At 40.8% G+C, this 21,035-nt stretch overlaps 3 protein-coding genes across 6 annotated transcripts in view; 2 read left to right on the top strand and 1 right to left on the bottom strand.

The window, feature by feature from the left end:
• slc4a5a (solute carrier family 4 member 5a) overlaps positions 1 to 5,791 on the top strand; it is a 37,203-nt gene extending 31,412 nt beyond the window's left edge. For all 3 annotated transcript variants that reach the window (XM_017306887.1, XM_017306888.1, XM_008417290.2), the window contains 4 exons: positions 105 to 278; positions 1,295 to 1,468; positions 1,561 to 1,619; positions 4,740 to 5,791. In XM_017306887.1, the coding sequence (XP_017162376.1) occupies positions 105 to 278; positions 1,295 to 1,468; positions 1,561 to 1,619; positions 4,740 to 4,905 (573 nt within the window). In that variant the 3' untranslated portion in view covers positions 4,906 to 5,791. The remainder of the gene's footprint in view (positions 1 to 104; positions 279 to 1,294; positions 1,469 to 1,560; positions 1,620 to 4,739) is intronic.
• ogfod2 (2-oxoglutarate and iron-dependent oxygenase domain containing 2) lies at positions 5,614 to 9,250 on the bottom strand. Its single transcript, XM_008417289.2, has 7 exons — positions 9,001 to 9,250; positions 8,833 to 8,889; positions 8,238 to 8,348; positions 8,064 to 8,163; positions 7,729 to 7,853; positions 6,933 to 7,190; positions 5,614 to 6,820 (listed from the first exon to the last, which is right to left on the bottom strand). The coding sequence occupies exons 1-7, from the start codon at positions 9,133 to 9,135 to the stop codon at positions 6,554 to 6,556; spliced, it is 1,053 nt and encodes a 350-aa protein (XP_008415511.1). The 5' UTR covers positions 9,136 to 9,250; the 3' UTR covers positions 5,614 to 6,553.
• Positions 9,251 to 15,501: 6,251 nt separating this feature from the next.
• The window catches only part of abcb9 (ATP-binding cassette, sub-family B (MDR/TAP), member 9), a 17,653-nt gene continuing 12,119 nt past the window's right edge, over positions 15,502 to 21,035 (top strand). For both annotated transcript variants that reach the window (XM_008417292.2, XM_008417291.2), the window contains exons 1-2: positions 15,502 to 17,479; positions 19,181 to 19,295. In XM_008417292.2, coding sequence (XP_008415514.1) covers positions 16,828 to 17,479; positions 19,181 to 19,295 — 767 coding nt within the window. In that variant the 5' untranslated portion in view covers positions 15,502 to 16,827. The remainder of the gene's footprint in view (positions 17,480 to 19,180; positions 19,296 to 21,035) is intronic.

Below are 21,035 nucleotides of genomic sequence, written 5' to 3'. Positions count from 1 at the left end.
TTCAGTAAACCAGACAGAAAATGAATAGATTTTTAAAAATTATTATTCTAATGGATTTCCATATAATTCTGTTTTGACACTGTGATGCTGTTGCTTTTTCTCAGTTCTGGGACCGGATCAAGTTGTACCTGATGCCGTCCAAACACCAGCCGGACTTCACCTATCTCCGTCACGTTCCTCTGAGGAGGGTTCATCTCTTCACACTTATCCAGATCATATGCCTGGCTGTGCTTTGGGTCCTCAAATCCACATTCCTAGCCATCATCTTTCCTGTCATGGTATGTTCATATCATTTCCTATTGCACTGCACTGCAAAAACTCAACATTTTATCAAGTATTTCTGGTCTAGTTTCTAGTGCAGTGCAGTGTATCTTAGTACTCTTGAAATAAGATAAACTAACTTACAGGTAACTTTTCACAAATATGTGGGAGCTTGTTTTAAGACAATAATTCCTTCATATTGATGAAAAAGTATCAGTTCTATTGGCAGATTATTTCACGAGTAGAACATTATTTTTTTTTCATAAATGAAATAAAATGCCAGTGGAACTAGTACTAGTACTGCAGTTTAAACGCAATGTCACAGGAAATATCAGAAAAGGACTGGAGAATGCCAGCAAGTGGAATAATATAAATAATTTAATATAAATAAATGGGAAATAAGAACTGAGCCTTGTGGAACCCCACAAGTTTCACTTATTTGAAATGTATTTAAAATGAATATTTAGAAATTATTGACTTAAAACAAACTCCTATTTCATGATGAAAAGTTACTTACAAGCTAGCTTTCTGTTATTTCAGGGGTACTAAAATGTTTACACTAGAAACTAGACCAAAAACACTTAGTAAGATTTAGTGTTTTTGCAGTATTTCTTTCCACTGTCCCCACATGCTTGCTCAGGTTGAGTTACTGCTTTAACACTATCTATCCCACGGAATCAACTAGAAAGATATTTGATCAACTTCATCCTTTTAAGGCAACAAAATGCAAAAAAAAAAGAAAGTCAATGAAATACAATGATTTTTTTCAAAGTAATGTATCAAAATAGGATGTTTCTCTTCACAGCAAGCAGCCTTGATTTTGTGGAGACGAAACAAGTTAAATGAAAAGTCCATAAGCCAACTTTTATTTGACACTAGTTCATATTAATGGATAAGAAATGAAAGATGTTTATGATGAGGCTGAAAAAGACTAAATAAAGGAGCTGAGTGTTTACTGGGATTACACAGTAGATACTTAAAGCATAACTGAGCTGTATTTAAACAGACATGTTCTCTGCGTGTCAAACACCAGATCCTGGGTTTGATGGTGGTCCGGAAGGTGCTGGACATGATGTTCTCCCAGCATGACTTGGCCTGGCTGGACGACCTGTTGCCTGAGAAAGAAAAGAAGAAGAAGGAAGACGACAAGAAGAAGAGGAAGGACAAGGAAAAGAAGAAGCCGAAAGCAGACGACAGCGAGGAGGAGGTGAGAAACTCAGACCTCTGCTGCCCCCTGCAGGAATTCCAGGGGTATGATATTAATGACTGACCGCTTTCTGTACTGCGTGGTGCTCACAGGAGAAGTACCACGGCTACTCCAACCACTCGCCCAGCTCCGAGTCGGACCTGGACCGCAGGTACTGTGTTCTAAAGCTGCACATCCCCTACAGAGACCTGGTGTACCCCGACGTAGCGCAGTCTCAGTGGGGAGCGCACTGCCAGCGCGCCGCAACACGTAGTGTATTTTAACACACACCCCGCATGTCGTCCCAAACAGAAAAGCTGCACAATGTAAAGGGTCAGTTCACAAAAATGACAATTAAACAATGTTCTCCCTTAGACATTGACTTCATTTCTCTGTAGTTCACAACAGAAAGTTTTTACACTTTATTTGAGCTCATTCCGTCCTGTTCCTGCTTCCACAGCATTTCAGAATAAATATTCTGGCTTGCTGTGGAAAAGTCTCTGTATTCAAATAGTCTGAATTTAAATTTCCTGTTTATCTTGTTGCATTTGTTTTCCCTACTGGCTCCGTTCAGACCTTACAACTTCACACAGTTGATAAAAACATATAAGATAGACATAAACTGTGGGGAAGAAAAAACAATACATTTTGTTTGAAGCAGTATTGTGAAAATGTATTAACCCCATTCACAGACTTACAGATTTGCTTTTTGTAACATTTAAATGTTTCAGATTATTAAATGTGTTAATATCAAGCAGAAATAACCTGAATAATTACAAAATCCGGTTGTAAAATTATGATTAAAGCTATTTAACCAACTGGGTTAATGTAAAAAAAAGAAAAAAGAAAGAAGGAAACAACACTGGTCAAAACAAATAAATGATTCCGAAGAATTTTTGGCAAATCACAAAATAAAAAAAAAAAAAACAGTACTTATTTGGAACTTGTGGTTAAACCAACATGTTATTTTAGTAAAATAACGTCATATTTCACAGTTTGTCACATTCTAGGCAGAAACTTTTGGGTATTTTCTTTGAGATTTTATGTGATAGATCAACAGAAAGTAGTCCATAGGCCATAGTTTTTCACGAACAAAATTTAGAGAAAATGCCACGCAAAAGCAACAATTTTCAATAAATGAAAATACTCTTTTTGATAAGCCTCGCTTGTCAGATTGAAAGCACCTTTTGGAAAACAACCTTCTAAGCAGGAATGAACCATACCTTTCATTAAGCCCACATTTTCTGTAACAATGTTTTTTAATGCTCTAATGTAATATCCTAATCATGAAAGTCATGTTCTCTTTAGCTGTAAGCATAAAATCATAACAATTAACAGAAATAAATGCTTGAAAACATCAGTTTAAGTAAGCTATTTATTGAAATTTTCAATAATTTAAATAATATATTTCACTGACTTTACTTTTCACCTTAATACATAAAAAACTCAGGATTAACATTGAGTCCTGCCCTTCCTGGTCATGAAATGGAAATTGTCCTGTTATATTGTTGTATTAACATGCTGTTAGTTCAGACTCATAAAGCTGCACTGCATAACTTTTATAATTTTTTTTTACATATTTGTTAAAACTGTCATTAGTCATGACAATGTAAGACAGATAATCTTTAACAAAATCAAGCTTTTCTGCCTTCTCCCAGTGCTAACTAGAAACAACCAATCAGAGCCAGGAGGCGGGTCTTAGCGCTGTCGATCACCCTTCTTCCTGATAGCAGAGTCTGTCATGAAAGGTAATGCTAATTAGCATGTCCACCGATGATGGCGGATAAACGGTTTTCCTGTAATGGTAAATTGTTTCTCTGTTAGCACATTTAGCAGAGCCACACGAGGATGATTGACAGCGCTAAGACCCTCCTCCTGACTCTTGATAAGTTGTTTTTGACTAGAGCGGTGAATTTCTTCAGTAGTAGCTCAGGACGAAGGTCGAGAAGATTGATTTTTTTTTTTTCACAGATCATACTGTCATGACATATTGACTCCTTTAACAAACAAGTAAAAAACATAAATATTTTTATAAAAGTTACATACTGCAGCTTCAGATAATGTATTGCTGCTGTTTGACCCTCTCCTCTGTTCACCTCTCAGTGTCATTGAACACATTTAAAGACGCAGTTGTTTACTTTACGTGTTCCTTCCTGAGAGCAGAGTCGCCTCCTGGTTAAATCTCTCTGTATCTTTAAATGTGACTTCAGTTTCCTCTCCATGCACTTTAAGGCAATGCAGATGATTGGAATGTGATGATCATGTACATGTGCTGCACTGCTCTCTGTACACACACAGCTCAGTTGACAGCATTTTTCTCTGATGTCTGTTCCCACTTTGGATGCTTTTTATGAGGAGGGAGCGGGTGATCGAGTGAAATGTCATGTTCCTGAAACCACAGATCCCTTTTCTCTGTGTAGTTGAGCATAACCTGGGATTTCATGATGTATGGTCTGTTGTTGTTTTTTAGTTTGGTGCTTATCTTGTACATACAGGCCATTGTCTGTAGTTACCTATATTCATATATGCATCAGGCTCTGTTTTGGTTGTTTCTTTTTCCTCACTGTGCTGGGTTTTTTTTGTAGTGCATCAGTCACAGCTGCATGTCAAATTCAGCCTCACCTCAGCTTGATAATCTGTGAACCGACTGTCCTCAACTGGAGCCACAGATTCTCCTGACTTAAATATGATCTGTAACTATCTGGTTTTGTCCTTTGTGGCAAGCTTGATATTTAAAAAAAAATAAAAAAAAAGATTCCATAATGTCTGCATTGCTTTGAAAGAAGCATGGTTACCTATCAACAAAAGCAGGGATTATTGGCTGATCTGAATTTCTTTACATTCCCTCTTTGGAGTTAGACTGATGGAAACAAACTGGGTTTTTCAGGTTTGGGAACATTAATAGCATGTTTTGAAAAAATGTTATCTTATGTAAGAAAACTCATTTCATGAGGAGGAAAGTGGGGTGTTGGTAATTAGACATCACTTATTAATTCAAAAACATTGAAACTTGAGAATACCAGACAAACCAGAATACCTTATCAGACAAACCACATCAGACTCCGTTTTTAGTTTTGGAAGAACTCCCTACTGACCCCCACAAGAGAAATTATTTGCAAAGCTACACCACAAACTGTCCGTACCCTCTCCTGGTCTGTGGTATGAGGCATCAGGGTTCTTTTTGGTTGGAGCGGTGATACCTCATGCCTGGGCTTCCTGTGTGATCCTCAATAAGCCCCTTGGTGTTCTTGGCTGTGGGTGTGTCTGGTAACTAGAGCTTGCCCTTCCTCAGCATCACCCTCCACTTGAAGATTTCCTGCCCGTCTTCACCGGCCATGCCTATGGGCCGAGGGATGGCCTGCCCTGTGCCTCAGGTCAAGATTGAGATGGAGTCGGACTACGACTCTGACATGGACCGCCACCGGGGACGGGATATCAGCAGCGAGACGACGCTATGATAACTTGTTGGAAAGGTGTTCACTTTTAACCCTCCCCCGGTCTTAGCACAATGCTCTGGAGGAGCGCGTCAGCTGTCACGGTCTGACAGCAGGAAGTGTGGGGGTTGACTCGTCGGACCAAAACCACACAACAACAACAAACCTCGTAAATGCGTACGCGAGTTCATTTCAACCCTGCTGGACCGCATACAGAGTAAAATGCTCATGGGGTCCAATTGACCCCGTCTCTTAAGATCGCGGGAGGGTTTTAAATGAGTGTCATCATGACATGTGGTCCTGTGGATAGTACATTAAGAACTGAATTTATTTATTTATTTAGTTACATTTATAATGTAAAGAACGCCAAAGAGAGAAAATATGTATCTCTTTACAATATCCTGTAACTTTATGTAATTAATATAATCATTTTACAAGCAGCTCTGTATAATTGAGTTCTAACTGTAATTAACCAAAAAATACTAAATGATGCCATCTGTATGTACAAAGATGAACTATGAGGCAGGAAATGTGTAATCAGCTTTTGTTAGTAACTGTACATTTTCCTGTATATAGCTCTGCCTTGCACTGTTAGCATGTAGTGTATATATCTGTGCTAGGTGTGTCTGCTGAGTCTATCTAATCCCACAGAGCCTTTTCCCTGTTTCCCTTTACTGCAAAACTCCAAATTGGCACACTTAGCAAGAACAAAAAGAAACAACCAAAAGGCGCTGATGTTATGTGTTTATAGGCTCACTTCCTGTAAAAGCTGCCACTGACAGGCTGACATTTGTGTTTTTCCATTTTAAAATGTGTGAGAATATGGCCGACAATGAACGGGACACAGAATGTGCGTTGGAGACAGGCATCAAACCCATGAGTTGTTGAATTAAACTTCCATTATTCTGAACTTTGACTTTGATTTTCCTTATTTATAGAAAGAAAATAATAATCTGCATGCCTATGAAAATGACTCACCTATTTGAAACTAAAGTAGTGTACAGATATTCTTAAACTACTTCTTTTTGACTGGTTTGGATTTTTATGAAGCATCAACTGGAACTTCAGCAGCTGCGTAGGCTGTACTGCAGGCGAACATTAATTACCTTATTGGACCATGTTTACCAAACCACAGAGGTTCTTATAAAACTTATCCTGAAATAATCACAGAAGATCTTTGATAAGGAAATCTAACCGTTTCAGACATTTCAGTCTGGAAAAATTCTATTACAAACACAAAAAGAAAATGTGACACTGAAAAGGTGGAATCATCTGATCTGCATGCACTTGGGATGTTGTTTTGTTTTTGACTGGATGTGTTTAATATTGATTCTGTGTATAGAGAAAGGCCCTGCTAGCAGCCAAGGAAGCCTGGGATGGCTTCATAATGTGAGAGTTGTTTGTTTGAGTTCTGACAGAGTTGGACATTTTAATAGATATTTGACAGCCAAAAACATTACAAAATATCATCCATTAGAAATAGTTCAAATGATTCTTTAAAAAGATTTCATGAAGTACCCTGCTTCTCACTGACCGACTACTGCAGATGGGCAGAAAGCCTAGAGAGGCTGACCAGGGGTGGCCAGGTCTAGGGTATAGAAAATGTGAGTGTTTGTGTGTGTGTCCCTAAAGCCCCTGTGGGTGACAGAAGACGGGCAGCAGCTGGATACTGTCACGTTAATTCACAGAAGCTGTTCTGTTGAGACTCAGACTGTTTTGTAAATCCATCAGCAAAGCCATCTGCTTCTATCAGAGAGGGCTTCCTGTTGCACATGGGGCACAGCTTGTTGCGTTCCTGCGAGGCCCTCATCCAGATGATGAGGTTCCAACGCTGGCCGCAGAAGATGGGCAGGGCCCCATGCATGTGTTGGCCCCTGTGCAGGAGGCCCTCGCTAACCCTGTGCTCAACCTCCGTGCACTCCGTCTCACTTATGGACACCTGCAGGAAGCGACAGGACCGCAACGTTTAAATCAGGTTTAGAAAATATGTCTCAATGTCATTACATGCTAATAATGGAGTTCATTTCATCATGTGGAGCTGAGAGCATCACCTGTCTCATGTCACCAAAGAAAAGGTTTCCATCTTTGAACTCTTTGCCCAGGGAAACATTAAGAGTGACCTCTGCATTGTCGTAGTGATAGCTCAGATCCAGGTCTTCGTTCAAGGCGTATTTGACAACAAAAGCTTTGTGGCTGTCCAGACAGCGGCCTCCACAGTCCGGGTACAGCAGGGAGGCGAGAGGCTGCAGGTAGTGCTCCCTCAGAGGAGTGATGAAGTCCTCATCAAAGCCCAACTCATTGAGAAGAATCTACGGAGACGAGAAAAGTACCCGAATAAAGCAACTTCCAAAAGCTGCGGCCATCTCAAAACATCCCATCGCTACACGCTCGGGTTCTTAGGAAGGTCTTGGGAAATTATGTCTTTATTTATTGATGCCTTTTATTTTTAAAACTGACCAAGATCCATGAACATGTCTGTCTTAATGAACTAATATAATGTCTTTTTCTTCCTGTACTCAAATGATTAGGTCAGGTTTGGTCTTTCATAATCAAAAAGAAAAAACAGAAATGAGGTTGTGCTTCTTCAGACAGAGAAGCTTAGCCAAGCTAAGCCATATGAAGAAATATATATGAAAAAAATACCAAGAAGTCCATACACAGAGACAAAATTGTATTAATTCATAATTATGGCAAGATCGGTCCTCCGTAGCCCAGTTTACTTAATCTAATACAACACTTTCATTGATTAATATAACCCAAGTAGCAGCCTACAAATGTAGGTTATTACATATATATTCTTTATTGAGTTTTAACAAAGGTTGGCCAACAGAAACAAGTGTTCATTACCCCATAGTGGTTCATGGTGTTGGGTCTTCCTTTAGGGGCTGATGACTGCTCAAAGTGCTCCAGCTCCTCCACCAGCTGCTCACAGAAGCTTTTCTCAAACACTGGGAGACGGTAGACTCTCTGAGCTTGAAAGAAAAACAATGTTTTCAGGGCAACCTGCAGGCCTTATAGTCAGATTTCTCAATGCAGCTCAACAAACTATTTGGTCATATAGTCTGGCCTTACAGACTATATGACTATTAAACAAATACAAACTACAGGAAACCTAAGGTGGGAGTATTTATCTTATTTCTCGCATTCCTCCACTGATGCTTCTTGTACGAAAGCTCCATCACCTCCTACGTCCTCCAGCAGTTCGGTAAGACCTTCTTCACATGCGTCGCTGCTGCTGCAGTAAGCAACCAGCTGCTTGAGCTTCGGCGCCAGGTAAGACTCCTGAGGAGAGGAGGAGTGGAGATGTGGAGTCTCAGCAAAGCACAACAATAAGCAGCCAGTGAGCATTTGGGTACCTGCAGATGGTAGACATGAGGATGGAGAGGCTCGTATGTGTTTTTAATGGCAGCAGTTCTTTCAGCCGATGTCTCACATATGCGCCTTCTTCTGTCCACCTCCTGGGAAACCTGGAATTGGAAGCTGGAATAAACTGGGTTGAACTGAATAAGAGTTGACCTGAACTACTGGATTTGCTTTTTTTTCCCTGTAAGGAATCAATTTGATTAAAACTCACATTTTATAGTGTAAATATGAACTGAATTTGAGCGCAATCTGCCAGGACTGCTCTTATTGCTAGATAACACTTACATTACCTAATTAACTTCATTGCCTCAACGTTTTCTCAAAGTGTGTAATCCAATGGAAAATTAGTTATTTCTTTCTGAATTCAAATATGCCTTTCCCGGGTAGAAGCATTTTTACAGATACTTTGCAAACATGCTGTTCTATGGTACGGAGCCTGTCTGGTGACACGGGAAAAATAAAAAAATTGTGGCCAGCAGTTGTTTTTTTTATCTCGTATGTCACCAGACGGCCTCCGTAGTATTCTATGTGTTAAATTCAATTTATGAACAGAATACGTCACACGCTCACGCTTTCACGCCTCTTTACCTTGGTAAGCACATCTACAAACTGCTGCTCCGTCACGCAGCCGAACCTCGTTAGCAGCTGTACGTGGAGACAAAATGTTACTAATTACACTTATATCAAAGTAAACAGCGAGCATGTCCTTTTAAATATCTTATTTGTATATGTGGCTAACAATTGTTACTGACTCACTGGCTGGTACTCCAGTCTGAACTGATGTTCGGACACAAAGCGAACATGCAGCTTGTAGTCGTCCAGGAAGATGTTATCAGTTGTGAAGCAGCTGCAGGCATAAAACCGAGACTTTTTATCTCCTTCGTTTGTCATGTTCAAAGAGGTTTTATTCAAAAACAACTGAAAAACTGAATCCCAACGCAGCTGACATATGACAGCGTAGGTTATTTCTTCCTGCCTACCACATCCGGTGCGACTTCCAAATTAAAGGCATAAGGAGGAAAATGGAAATATTGTTCAAGACACAGAGACTTTCTTTGAGCAAAGCTGGTATACCCAAGATAATTTTTAACTGGTGTTAAAAATTATCTTTTAAGTACTGTGTACTTTTAGACACTCATACTGTGTACTTTTAGACACAGTATGACTTAAACATGAGGTAGACGTTCGTGTGTTGTAGATAGGGTAATACGAAGTGAAAGCCAGACTTTAAAAGTTTTTAATATGTTAGATTTTTTTTTATTATTAATTTTTTAGAGGGGTACAAAGTTGTTCAAATGAAATTTGGTGAACTATGAATAATTACAGCCTCCTAGATGTAGGATTTGCCTTGAGAGACATGAAATAATTTACTACATTTTCCTCCAGAGGGGGTACTATCAAGAAAACGAAGCGGAAAAAGCAGATTTTGAGTAGACGAAGAAGAACTAAAACAGTGGGTGTGCATCATTTCTAAACCGGCAAGGGTGTTAATGGTACTCCATGTCAAACAGCGTACAAGTCCAATGCCCCGTTCAGAATCACCGGTGAGAGCGGCACACGCTAACTTAAACTATGTGACTGAAATACGCATAAACATCTCATTTTGATACATGCACTCTAGACTTAAGAATAAAGTCGGTGAATCTGCAAAGTGCTTCACTTTGGTCTGTCGTATAACCTGGAAGGAGTCTTTGCTATAAATGTAATAATGGGTCGTTTAAATTGTCTGCACACTTAGGAAAACTCCAACTCCGCTTCGTCGTCCCCTTTTACCGTACTCATCCTCCGGCGAACTGTTAGGGAGCGCACCCAGACATCCATGGACTCTGTTTTGCTATCTTGCCGCTGTTGTGATTGTGGTGTCTGTCCCAGCGGAGAGGAGCTTTCTGCTGCTGAGTATGCCGGCCGGGGCTGCCTGGCTGTCGGCTCATTTCATCTCTTTGGGGTGCGCAGTCGCTGAGTGACATGTTGAGCGTGGATTCATTACAGGTGGCCGAGGAGGAGGTGGTGGAGTCCAGCTCCAACAAACTCTCTGACATCTACACTTTTGTGGCCAAAGGCAGCCTTCCGCAGACGATGAATCCTTTACAGAAGAAAAATTTCAAAAGATACGCCCAGAAGTTCATCTTTGATGGTAAGGCCACTCGTAAAACTCATCCACATCCTTTCTCAGAGATTCTCAGATAAACAAGTACAAAGTTGTAGTGAATGAATCAGGAGAACTGGAATTGCCTACAGTTTTAAACGCCACTGCTTTTTTTTTAATTCCTGTCTGTATCCAAGATGGAAAATTGTACTATGTGGGACCCAAAAAGGATGAGAAAAGGGAAGTGGTGATCGAGGCTGAAAGGAAGAGGCAGATTTTCCTCGACTGCCACTTCAATGACATCGGCCATCACCTGGGCCAGAAGAAGACCGTCCACAGGATCCAGAGCAAGTACTACTGGCTGGGCATCATCAAGGACGTAGTGGACTGGGTAAGCCTGCCTTACTTCCTCTTCCTGCTGCTGCTGCTGCATTAACATCTCACATCCTGCATCGCTAACACACATCTGCCACTCTTCTAGATCAAGCTGTGTGAGACCTGCCAACAAACGGAGAGAAACAAGAACCTGGCCAGGACCGTTCGGCCCATTAAAGTGGATGCGCCCTGGGATATAGTTGGGATAGATTTCATAGGTCTGTTTTGAGTATTCAAAGAAATTACATTTACAGGATTTTATGCTGAAGCTCCCTCTTCTATCCTCAACAGGGCCCTTCACTGAAAGCCAGCATGGCAACAAAAGTGTCATACTACTCATAGATTATTTTAGTAAATGGCCAGAGGCTTTCCCCACGCAGACAGCAGACCCGCCGTCAGTGGCCAGGTGTATCTCTAAGTGTGTGTACAGGTAAGAGGAATCTGGTTCATCTGCGGTGCGACTTCAGTAGGGCTGGATGATAAATTAATAACAATATATATTGCGATAAACACACGATCAATCCTTTTGCCAGCTTTGCTAGCTAGGTGGATGGCATCAACTAACTCACCCGCTCTTTGGTTACCTAGCAACAACCTTGAGTGAATTGCACCGCAGCAGTTTCATGTTTCGCTGCCGTGCCTGATAGACAATTGTTTAAAAATAACATTTAAAAAAAACAACGGTGTGGAGTGAAAACTGTGGATAAAACAGGAAAGGCCATGCTGCATTTCAGATATTTAAAACAAATAATTAACCAATAATTATTGATATCAATTGATATGAAACACTTGTATCGTGATGCATTTTTCAGCGTCATCAGGTCGTCCAGAGCTGGAGATCTCTGCAGGTCCTCCATAGTAACCATGGTCGTCTTGTCTCATTCCTATAAAAATACACTACAGTTTGAGGTTATAATCTGACAAAATGGATGATTCTTTTAGCAGACTCCTGTAACTTAAGAGAAACTTGAACTTTTCTTAACCTAAAGTCTTCTTTTTCGTCAGGTTTGGAGCCCCTAAAACAATAGTGTGTGCGCAGAGTTCAGAGTTCTGCGAAGAGGTGAGTCTGTCAGCACCAAACGCCTGCAGCCTCCAGACTCAAGGTCAGATCTGTCAAGTCTGAGGAAATTATTTCATTTTTTTTTCTTAGGTATCAAAGTTGCTGTGTGAGAAGTGGAGCTTGGTGCAGAGGGTGTCTCCTCTAGATCAACCTCAGCTCAACCCGCTGCATGACTGCACGGCGCCGGTGCTGAAGGAGGCCGTGGTGCAGATGGTGATGGAGAAGCAGGGCGACTGGGACGACTTTCTGGACCCGGTCCTGTTCTTCTTCCGGACCTCGGCCAACCCGACCATCAAGTTCACCCCGTATTCGCTCATGTATAGCCGCAAAGCCAGTTTTCCCAACGAGGTGAGCCTGCAGAAGATTGTAATGGAAATTTTTATAATGTGCTCCTCACCCCTTTTGTGCTTTACATTGTGTCTGATGACGAGATCATGTGTCTGCATGATCTTAGCATGAGATTGGTCAAGCTGCTCTCCTATAGACTTCTACAGTGCTATCAGGAGACATCATTGATCCTGGAGACTATCTAGTGTTACTTCCTCAACCTAGGACTTATCTGCCCTCTTTAGCATCAAAGAACAACCCACTTTCCTTAACAATAGACAAATGGTCAGACCATCTGTGTGTGGCTTCGCAGAATCCCTGATGCATAACAATCAGGGATTCACGCCTGTTGTCCAGTCAAGTCTCTCTTCTCTGACCAGAACCTATAAAAGGAAGCCAGATCCACTTTTGGTCAGAGGAGACTTGATAGACCCCTTTGACTCTGTATTTCTGTTCTCACCTTGCAAGGTTTTAATACATTTCTTATTCCTTCTCATCCAGACTCTTGTTAAAGTAATTTCTTCCATGACAAGATGAACCATGTTTTCAGTTTGTTTTTGTTTTTTTGTCATTTTTATTTCTTGTCTGAATTTTTTTTCCTTTCATATAGACCACACAGAACCTGCTGAGTTATGACGACCCAGAGCAGGACGCGTGCAAAGAGAAAGCTTCTACATATATGGACATAATCTATGAGCAACAGAATGTTGTGAAGCAGCTGGTAAGATTCTGTATTTTCTTTTTGTCTAAAAGTACTCCTTTAAAATTTTTTATTTTTTTGCCTAGCGAGGCCCAATTTCTGTAAAAAAATAAATAAATAAATAAATAACTAAAACTAAGTATTTTGGCCTCATGGGGGCAGCAGAGGAACCTCAAAATGGGTAAACCAATTTTTTTTTCACTACAACTTAGCTGCTTTATCAGCTTGTTCTACAGTTTCAGTTCAATTCAAAAATATTTTATTGATACGAAAAGGAAATTAAATTAGTTTCCAGTCTGTTGGTTTAGTGAAGTCCTGTTCCTGTTATCACCAAGTAAACACGTCCCTGCTGATCTGTAGTAATTGAAACCCCAGGGATCGGGATATCTTGGAGGTAACTCTGGCCTCGTCACCAGGTACTGCCTTACAGATTAATAACAAGATTCTGAAATCTCTTTCATATAAAGTGGTAGAAGGACTGGTGTAATGTGTTCCATTGTTTTTAGTGTTTGGTCAGGGCTCTGAATGATTTAGTTTAGTTTTTACTGGCTCTTGTAAAAACAGCCTTCGTCTTACTCTATAACCAACTGGAAGTAAAACCTTGCACCAGTTTTCGGTCTCCTGTTTGGACTGGGAGCCCTTACATCTTGCAGTGCTGGCTGATTTAGAATAGACTTCATGTGTATATCTGAAGTAAGGTCTAAATCCATGATTATAAAGGTATCTGTAGGTTTAAGCATTATTGAGTGTAATTGAAAGCGAATGTCCACCTTCTGTCGTTGGGACCAAGTTGGAGAAAATTCTTCCCCCCCTTGATATTATTGAAACCATCATGTAGATTGAGTGCTGTGGCCATGTGGTGCCACAGGAATGTAAAGATGTCTGTCATCACCGTTATTATGGCAACAACCATCATCAAACCCTGTTCTGAACTCTATATGCATATGCATACTAGAAATAACCCCTGAATCTGCGGCTTTACCGTCAGGTGTTTCAGGGACAAATACACAAAAAATCTTCCAAAATTAAAGACAACAGATTTCAAGACATCAAAATTCTTGAAATCTGTTTGATTTCAAGAAGAACCCCACATGTAATTGTTACTCACTCATTAAACATGGTGAAATAAAGATGTCTGCTGTGGTTAGATAATAGAGAACTTCAAATTTAATTCAATACAATTCAGTTGTTTTGGCAGAATGCCACTTTTGAAATAAAGCCACTTTAATAAATGTACACCTTACAATTCAAATTACTAGTTTACATTGAACTACATTTTTATTTATCAAATTAGTTTATACAAATATAATCCACTTAAAAGGAAAGATGCATAAAAACTAGCGTTTATGATCCATCCATCCATCCATCCATCCATTTTCTTTACACCTTTGTCCCTCAGTGTGGTCGGGAGGGTTGCTGGTGCCCATCTCCAGCTAACGTTCCGGGCGAGAGGCGGGGTAGCGTTTATGATGACGGAACGAAATGAAACCTTATTTTTCTGTTTTTGTGTGTATGTGTGTGTGCTGTCTATTTACAGGTAATAGCCAACATGAACGCAGCCTACAAGCAGGAGAAGAAGAAGAACGCCAAACGCAGGATGCAGAACACGCCCCCCACCACATTAAAATTGAGCCCCTACATTAAAACGGAGCCCCTGTTCGGCGTGGTGGACTCGCCCCCGGCCAAAAAGGTCAAAGAGAGCTTGTTTTTGTCGTTTCCCGTGGAGACAGTGCTGACCACCGAGCAGAACAACTCTGAGGACGTAAAGACTGAGCTCGCTTACCGCTTGGCTGAGCCTGACATCCACTGAGGAGGACGACTCGGCAGAAAGATGACGCATCAGCAGCATTTAAACCTAGTGCTGCCTGGAACCTTAGGCAGAAGGTCAAAGGTCGATGTCAGCAAGTAATGGAAAAGCGACTAAGATGAACGCTGAGATACACCTGCAGTGCCTTGCAAAAAAAAAATTCACTTCTTCACATCTTAAGATTACAGTTTTTAACATATTAGACCAACACAGAGTAGTGCAGAATTGTTGAGCGGAAGAAAACTTGCACTTGACTTTATTTTTTTCTTCACATATGAATAACAGTTGCAAATCCAGGTGTTTCAAACAGCTTTCCACATCCAGAGGGAAAAATATTTGCCAATTTCAAGTTATTGTCCCAGGTTTTCAACTGGATTTATTTTCAACAGTTTTCAACTGTTAAAATGATCGGGCCATTTTAACACATATGGTTTAAACACTTTCAAGGTCACTGACCTGTTAGAAGGTGAACCTTTGTGGCCTCTTAACACGTTTTCTACCAGGATTGTCCTGTTTTTGGCTCTATCCGTCTTTTTCTGATCATCTCTGACCAGCTTTCCTGTCCCATGCCCACAGCATGATGCTACCTCCACCATGTTACACTGATAATGTGTGTGGGCTGATGTCCACTGTTAAATCCCCACACAGTGCATTTTCCTTACTATTTTCCATTATCATTTGTGGACACAAATGTTGGAACAGTTATTTTACAACAGTAAGGTTGTGGGTTTTAATCCCAGCCTGTTAGCGTATCACCTGTGTTGTGTTATAACTTATTTTGTTTTTATGATGCTGTTTCTACCATGATGTTCTCTAACAAACCTTTAATGCCATTAAATAACACACAGACACATACTTTTTAGAGTATTATTTGTAAAATGTGCAATACTTTGTGTTGTCGCATAAAATGTAACAAAACAGAAATAATTCATACCTGGAGAGAAAAACATGAATATATGTTTTACACCTGCGGGGACTTCTAATTATGTGACTCTCAGAAACATTTGGAAGTTAGTCAACTTTATAATGTAACAATTCTCAGGGCTTTTTAAAGTTAAAGGGTTAAACTATTTAAATGAGTGATTATAATGTTTCAGCATACAGTTGAATAATCTGCTGGGAGGAGCCATGTGGCTGGGAGGAGCCATGTGGGAGGAGATGGAAATTCTACACAACAAGCTGTAGAATTTCACAGATCACTTATGTACGAGATGCGCCACCCTTTCTGGGAAATTAATATGGGCTGATTAACTGTTTCTTGTGAACTCGCTTCTGGGAATTATATCACGTTTGAGTAGTCTTTTATGCCAATTGGAGAAAAACTGAATTGTAAAAAAAAAATTATAGTCCTAACTTTTATTAACAATGCAGGTAAAAACAATGTTTTTTTTTCCCCTCATTTGTTCATTTATTGAGACAGTGAACGCGTGTCACTGTTTTAAAAAGATACAAACTGAGTTAGTAATAAATAGCTCATATCTTCAACTTTCGACATGTTTAGATGTGTGGCCGCCATGCTGGATATCATTATACAACAGGTTCTAATTTACTTATTAAACAGAAATAAAGCCAGAGTATAAAGGGGTTCGCTTTATTGGCACTTCCTGTGAGTGGTCTGGAGTATAGACGATCTTTGATGCCGGTGTAAACTTGACATTTCGGGCATACGTTTAGAGAAGCCCAACTTGCTTCGGTGAGGCGTGAGTGTCGCGTCTGTTTGCTTATGTATTTTAACCAAAACTGGGACAGAATGCAGTTACTAAGCAGAAGTAGCATACAGACTGCTGGACGGTGAGGTATAAAACCAATATGGTACTAGCCGTTACTTGACTTTAGCTCAGCACCTGCTAGCTGCTAATATTAAACACCAAGTCACGAGATAGTAGTACTGGAATGACTAGGAATTACCTGCTCTTATCGCCATCCTTGAAAATAGTTTACGGCGCATTGAAATACTTCAGTTCTTGATATTTAGAAGATACGCTTGAAGGAACCGGAAGCAAAAATTATTTCAAAATAAGAGTTTACGTTAGAGATTGAGATACTTAAACCACGGTCTTTTTTTTTTTACAATGGGAAAATGTAAATGAAAGTTGCCAGAAAAGTTTTTTTTTTTTAAATTAAATTTCAATAGTTTAGCTTTAAATAATTAGTCTTATTTTTTAAAAGTTGCTATTTGTCCGGTCAGTAAAGCTTCGGGAGTTCTAAACTGCGTCTCAATAATCAGCATGGGTATCTGTGCACCTGTCATCTGCACTCTCCTGTACGTTGTCCTTGACAGTGTCATCACCACTGTCCTATACATCAATGGGACAGAGCTGTCCCTCTTCATACGTGATGTCCTGGACTTTAACATCCTGAGCTCCGCCCTTGACCTGTGGGGCATTGTCCTTTTCCGAGCATCCCTCCTGCTGGGTGCCTCCATTGGGGTTTTATGGAACAGAGAGGACGGCCCGCCCAGGGTCGCCCGGGTCACCACCGTCATTCTCCTCTTCTGCATGGTTGTCATCACCTACACCTTGGCCAAACTGCTGATGCTGACCGAGGTGGAGCCCCTCAGCCGGCAGCCATGGTTTCTGAGCCTGATGGGATGGACCTGCGCCTCCTCCCTGGGTGTCGTGCTTCTCTGGAGGCAGCTCGGGAGGGTTTCCAGCTCCGTGAGCGGGCTGGACGTCAGGAACAGCCGTGGTGGAGGAGGAAGGGTCTCCGAGGACACAGAGAAGCTGGTGGATACAGCTGGTGAAGAGGAGGAGGCTGGAGGGAGGAAGGAGAAAGAGGAGGTCAGCTCTAGGGCTACATTGGGACGCTTGCTCAGCTACTGTAGAAAGGATGCTGGACTGCTTTCCTTAGCCATCCTCTTCCTGCTCATCTCTGCAGTGTGTGAGTATCCGTCAAACAATGCTGCCATAGCTTGTAATATCACAGTGATAACTCATCTTTCAACTAATGGTGTTTGTAATCATTTTTTGCCTTCTTCCCCCATGGAGAGTAACTACACACAGCAGTGCCAAAGGTCAATGAGCAGCTGTCATAAAAACATGAAAGGCGTTCTCCTTATCATTCAATAAGTAGCTTCAAGGCTGTAATAGATGTTATACATTTATGGGCCATTCTTAAGGCCCTGTAGTTCATGAATAGACGTTAAGAGCGTTTTATTTTGGTTTGTCAGCTTTTAAAAATGTTACAAGGATTTTTTTAAACTAAGTTTTAAGACTGAGTTTAGTTTGCATAAACTAAACAGAACACCTTATTCAATTTGCTGGCACCACTAATGAATATAATTGCAGTTGCATAATCTCACACACTTCCCAGAAACCCATTTTGGCAATAAGCAACACTTTTTACTTTACTGCTTTGCACCACACAAGAAGGAGCTTTGACCATTCCTCTTTGCACACTCTCTCTTGACGGTTTATCCTCAGTCCTATCTTGTCTGTAGGTCAGCTCACAGATTCTCTATGGTATGTAGGCATGGGAACTGAGTTGATCTTAAATAGCTGTTTTCATCATTATCTTGAAGTCACCCCAGCCAGGTTAAGACCGCTTTGATCGAACTCCAGTCTGTTTGCTTGGAAAGTCTGATTGTGGACTAAAAAAGTGAACTCTGGTCCGCCTATAAACCAAAGTCTCTGCTCGGTTGAAATGAGCTCTGGTGTGGTTTGAATGCATTTGTGATTTCCAAGTGGACTGGAGACTGCTCCAGAAGTAGGAAGTGGACTGCAGCACAGGGCATTCTGGGTAAATACAACCAAAATAACCACACTTAAAGGAGAAATGTCTTCCAAATACAAAAGAGAAATCCTCCAACCGCTAAAATCTGATGCTACTCCATTTTTGTGTACATTTTCTGAAGAAGGAAGTTACGGTCATGTCTGAGGTGTTCATGTCATTTCCTTCAGTAGTTCTTGGTGCAGCGCCACCAGATGAGGGAGTGAACAGCTTTTTCAAGCATTTGGTTCTCAGAGCCTTTACTTTTACAGATCCTCCACTGTTGGTAGGAAGGGATTTTCGACATGTTCATTATTTGTTTTAAGTCAAACTCCCTTAGGGTGTTTGTGAAAATCTCCGTCTTGGCCCTTATGACCAAAGTTTCGACTTCCAGTAGAGCTTAACAAACCCTAGATGCTAATGTTTGTAATGGAAGGACAAAAAATAATTTTTTTTCTTTCATCACTTCCAGACAACCAGTTGATAGCATCTGCTAGTCTGAACAGAGACTTGCGTGGTCCTGAAAGTAGAAAATCTGAATTTCCACAGTAACAGGATTAGTCAAAAAAACTTGATTCTTAGTAACTCTTTGTAAAAATCCCCATAACCCTTCTTGTTCTGTCAATAACATCCCATATGCAGTCCTTTGAAAGGTTTCTGCTTTATGTTGCTGTGTGCTGCAGAAAGCTGGTCAGATTGAAAACCCCAAATCTGAAGATTAGTGAGAAGGCACTGCTCCAACTCAGGATTATGTTTATTTGACCAAATATTGATAGTCCTTCTGATTGTAACTGCTTCTCCAAATGATGTAATAAGTACATGCTGAACAATGTATTTTTATATCACAATTCATCCCTTTCTTTTTTTTTTCAGGTGAAGCCTTCATTCCATTATACTACGGGAAGGCCATAGACAGTATTGTGGTTCACCAGAGCATGGAGTACTTTGCTAAACCTGTAGCCACATTGGCTTCACTGGCTTTGGTCAGGTGAGTGTGTCAAAGTCTACATCAGTCGGTAGAAGGGGGGAAAAGTTAGGACAATTCCAAGGGCCCCTGTCTGACAGGGGAGACCCCATAAATTTTTTTTTTCTTCATAGCAATAGAAAATAACCAACCAGCCTCCCCATCATCCTCCTCCTCACCTTCATACCCGCCAATATTGGAATTGGGATGGGTTACATAGTGTCAGGGTGGCTCTGATTTATTCTTTCTGTAGACTTTTGTCCATAGTCAATAACCCCAATTTACATGATTTTGGAAATTTGGGGGGAACCGGAGCACCCGGAGAAAACCCCCCACTAACACAAGAAGAACATACAAACGTCCACAGAAAGAGGTGCTTGGTTAAGAACTAAGATCTCGTTTAGGTGAAGATGCAGCGCTAACCACTGCATCACCATGCTGAGCTGTTTTTGTTGGTCCAAGATATGAGATGTATTTTGAGGTTTTGGAAATGGTTCAGGACTGACATGAACAATTCAGTCTTTTCTTCATTCTCTTTTTCTCTTGTCCACTGATCATTGCTTCAGATGGTTGGCCCCAAAGGCTTCAACTCATTCACCTTTAATACAACTATATGTAGCTTTACTGTTCTTCTAAAACCAGGACTGGTCCTCTAAAACAATCACCTTGCTTTTCTCACCACAAATGACTTTTTTTTGTTTGTTTTTCTGATCTGAACCGTTCGCAAATTAAATTTTCTAGTAATGAATACTACCTTTCTTGAGGACAATTTACATTGATCAATCACCCTAATTTACATGGTTTTGGAAATCTATGGGGAACCGGAGCACCCGGAGAAAACCCCCACAAACACTGGAAGAACATACAAACTCCCACAGAAACAGGCACTTGATTAAGAACTAAGATCTCTTTCCTGTGAAGATGCCGCCCATTTTTTTTTTGGGTCTAAAATATGAGATGTGTTTTGAGGTCTTGGAAACGGTTCAGAACTTACCTGGACACTTTTTGCTAATTGCTTGTTTTAGAGGTTTTCTTGCTTCTCTTCAGTTTTTGTTGCTTCTTGAGGCTCAAAGTGTGTCGCATCGTTTTCCACACTGAAGATGTTTCTTCAGAGACGCCTCCACTGGTTCAGGATCTTGGTTTTCCCTTTTCTCTGACAGAGTTTCCACACACAGGTCTGTCACTTCCATGGCTTTGGGATCAAGGATGCTTGAATCTCTCAGCATCTCATTTACAAAGTCATTTATCTCCTTGGGAGATGCATCAGGAAATTCAATATTCTCTAACAGATGTTCCAGATCCATGGACGCAGGGTCATAAATGGTTTTTACAGGGATAGTGTAGTTTGCCCGTTTGGTTCTTGATGCCTGGCCACTTTTCTTCTTGGAGGTCCTGGTTCATCTCTGTCTTGGAGCTCCGTTTTCAGATTTTCCAGCTCTGTTTTATAATTAACCTCACAGCTACAGTACCGTTGTTGGAGGACAGTGAGTTGCTTTTGGAGACTGTCCTTCTCGGCTCCAAATTCGCTGATAATCTTTTGGTCCCTCATCATTTTCAGTGAGTGAGCTTTCATCTCTTTATCTACCTCCTGCTTAAATATTTCTGCTTGCTGTCTTAAAGCAGAAACGTCTCCTTCATATGTAATTTTAAGTTCCTGGTGAGAAACTTTAGCCTGCTCCAGTTCACTTTGGAGATGTTTTATGGTCTCTGTGGATTGCTGCTGCAGGAAAGAGAACTCTAGTGCCATTTTCTGATGCAGATTGT

This window comes from Poecilia reticulata, linkage group LG9, assembly GCF_000633615.1.
Source record: "Poecilia reticulata strain Guanapo linkage group LG9, Guppy_female_1.0+MT, whole genome shotgun sequence".
Taxonomy (NCBI): Eukaryota; Metazoa; Chordata; class Actinopteri; order Cyprinodontiformes; family Poeciliidae; genus Poecilia; species Poecilia reticulata.
Note: the sequence above shows the minus strand (reverse complement) of the source record. Positions and strands in the feature narration are given on the sequence as shown.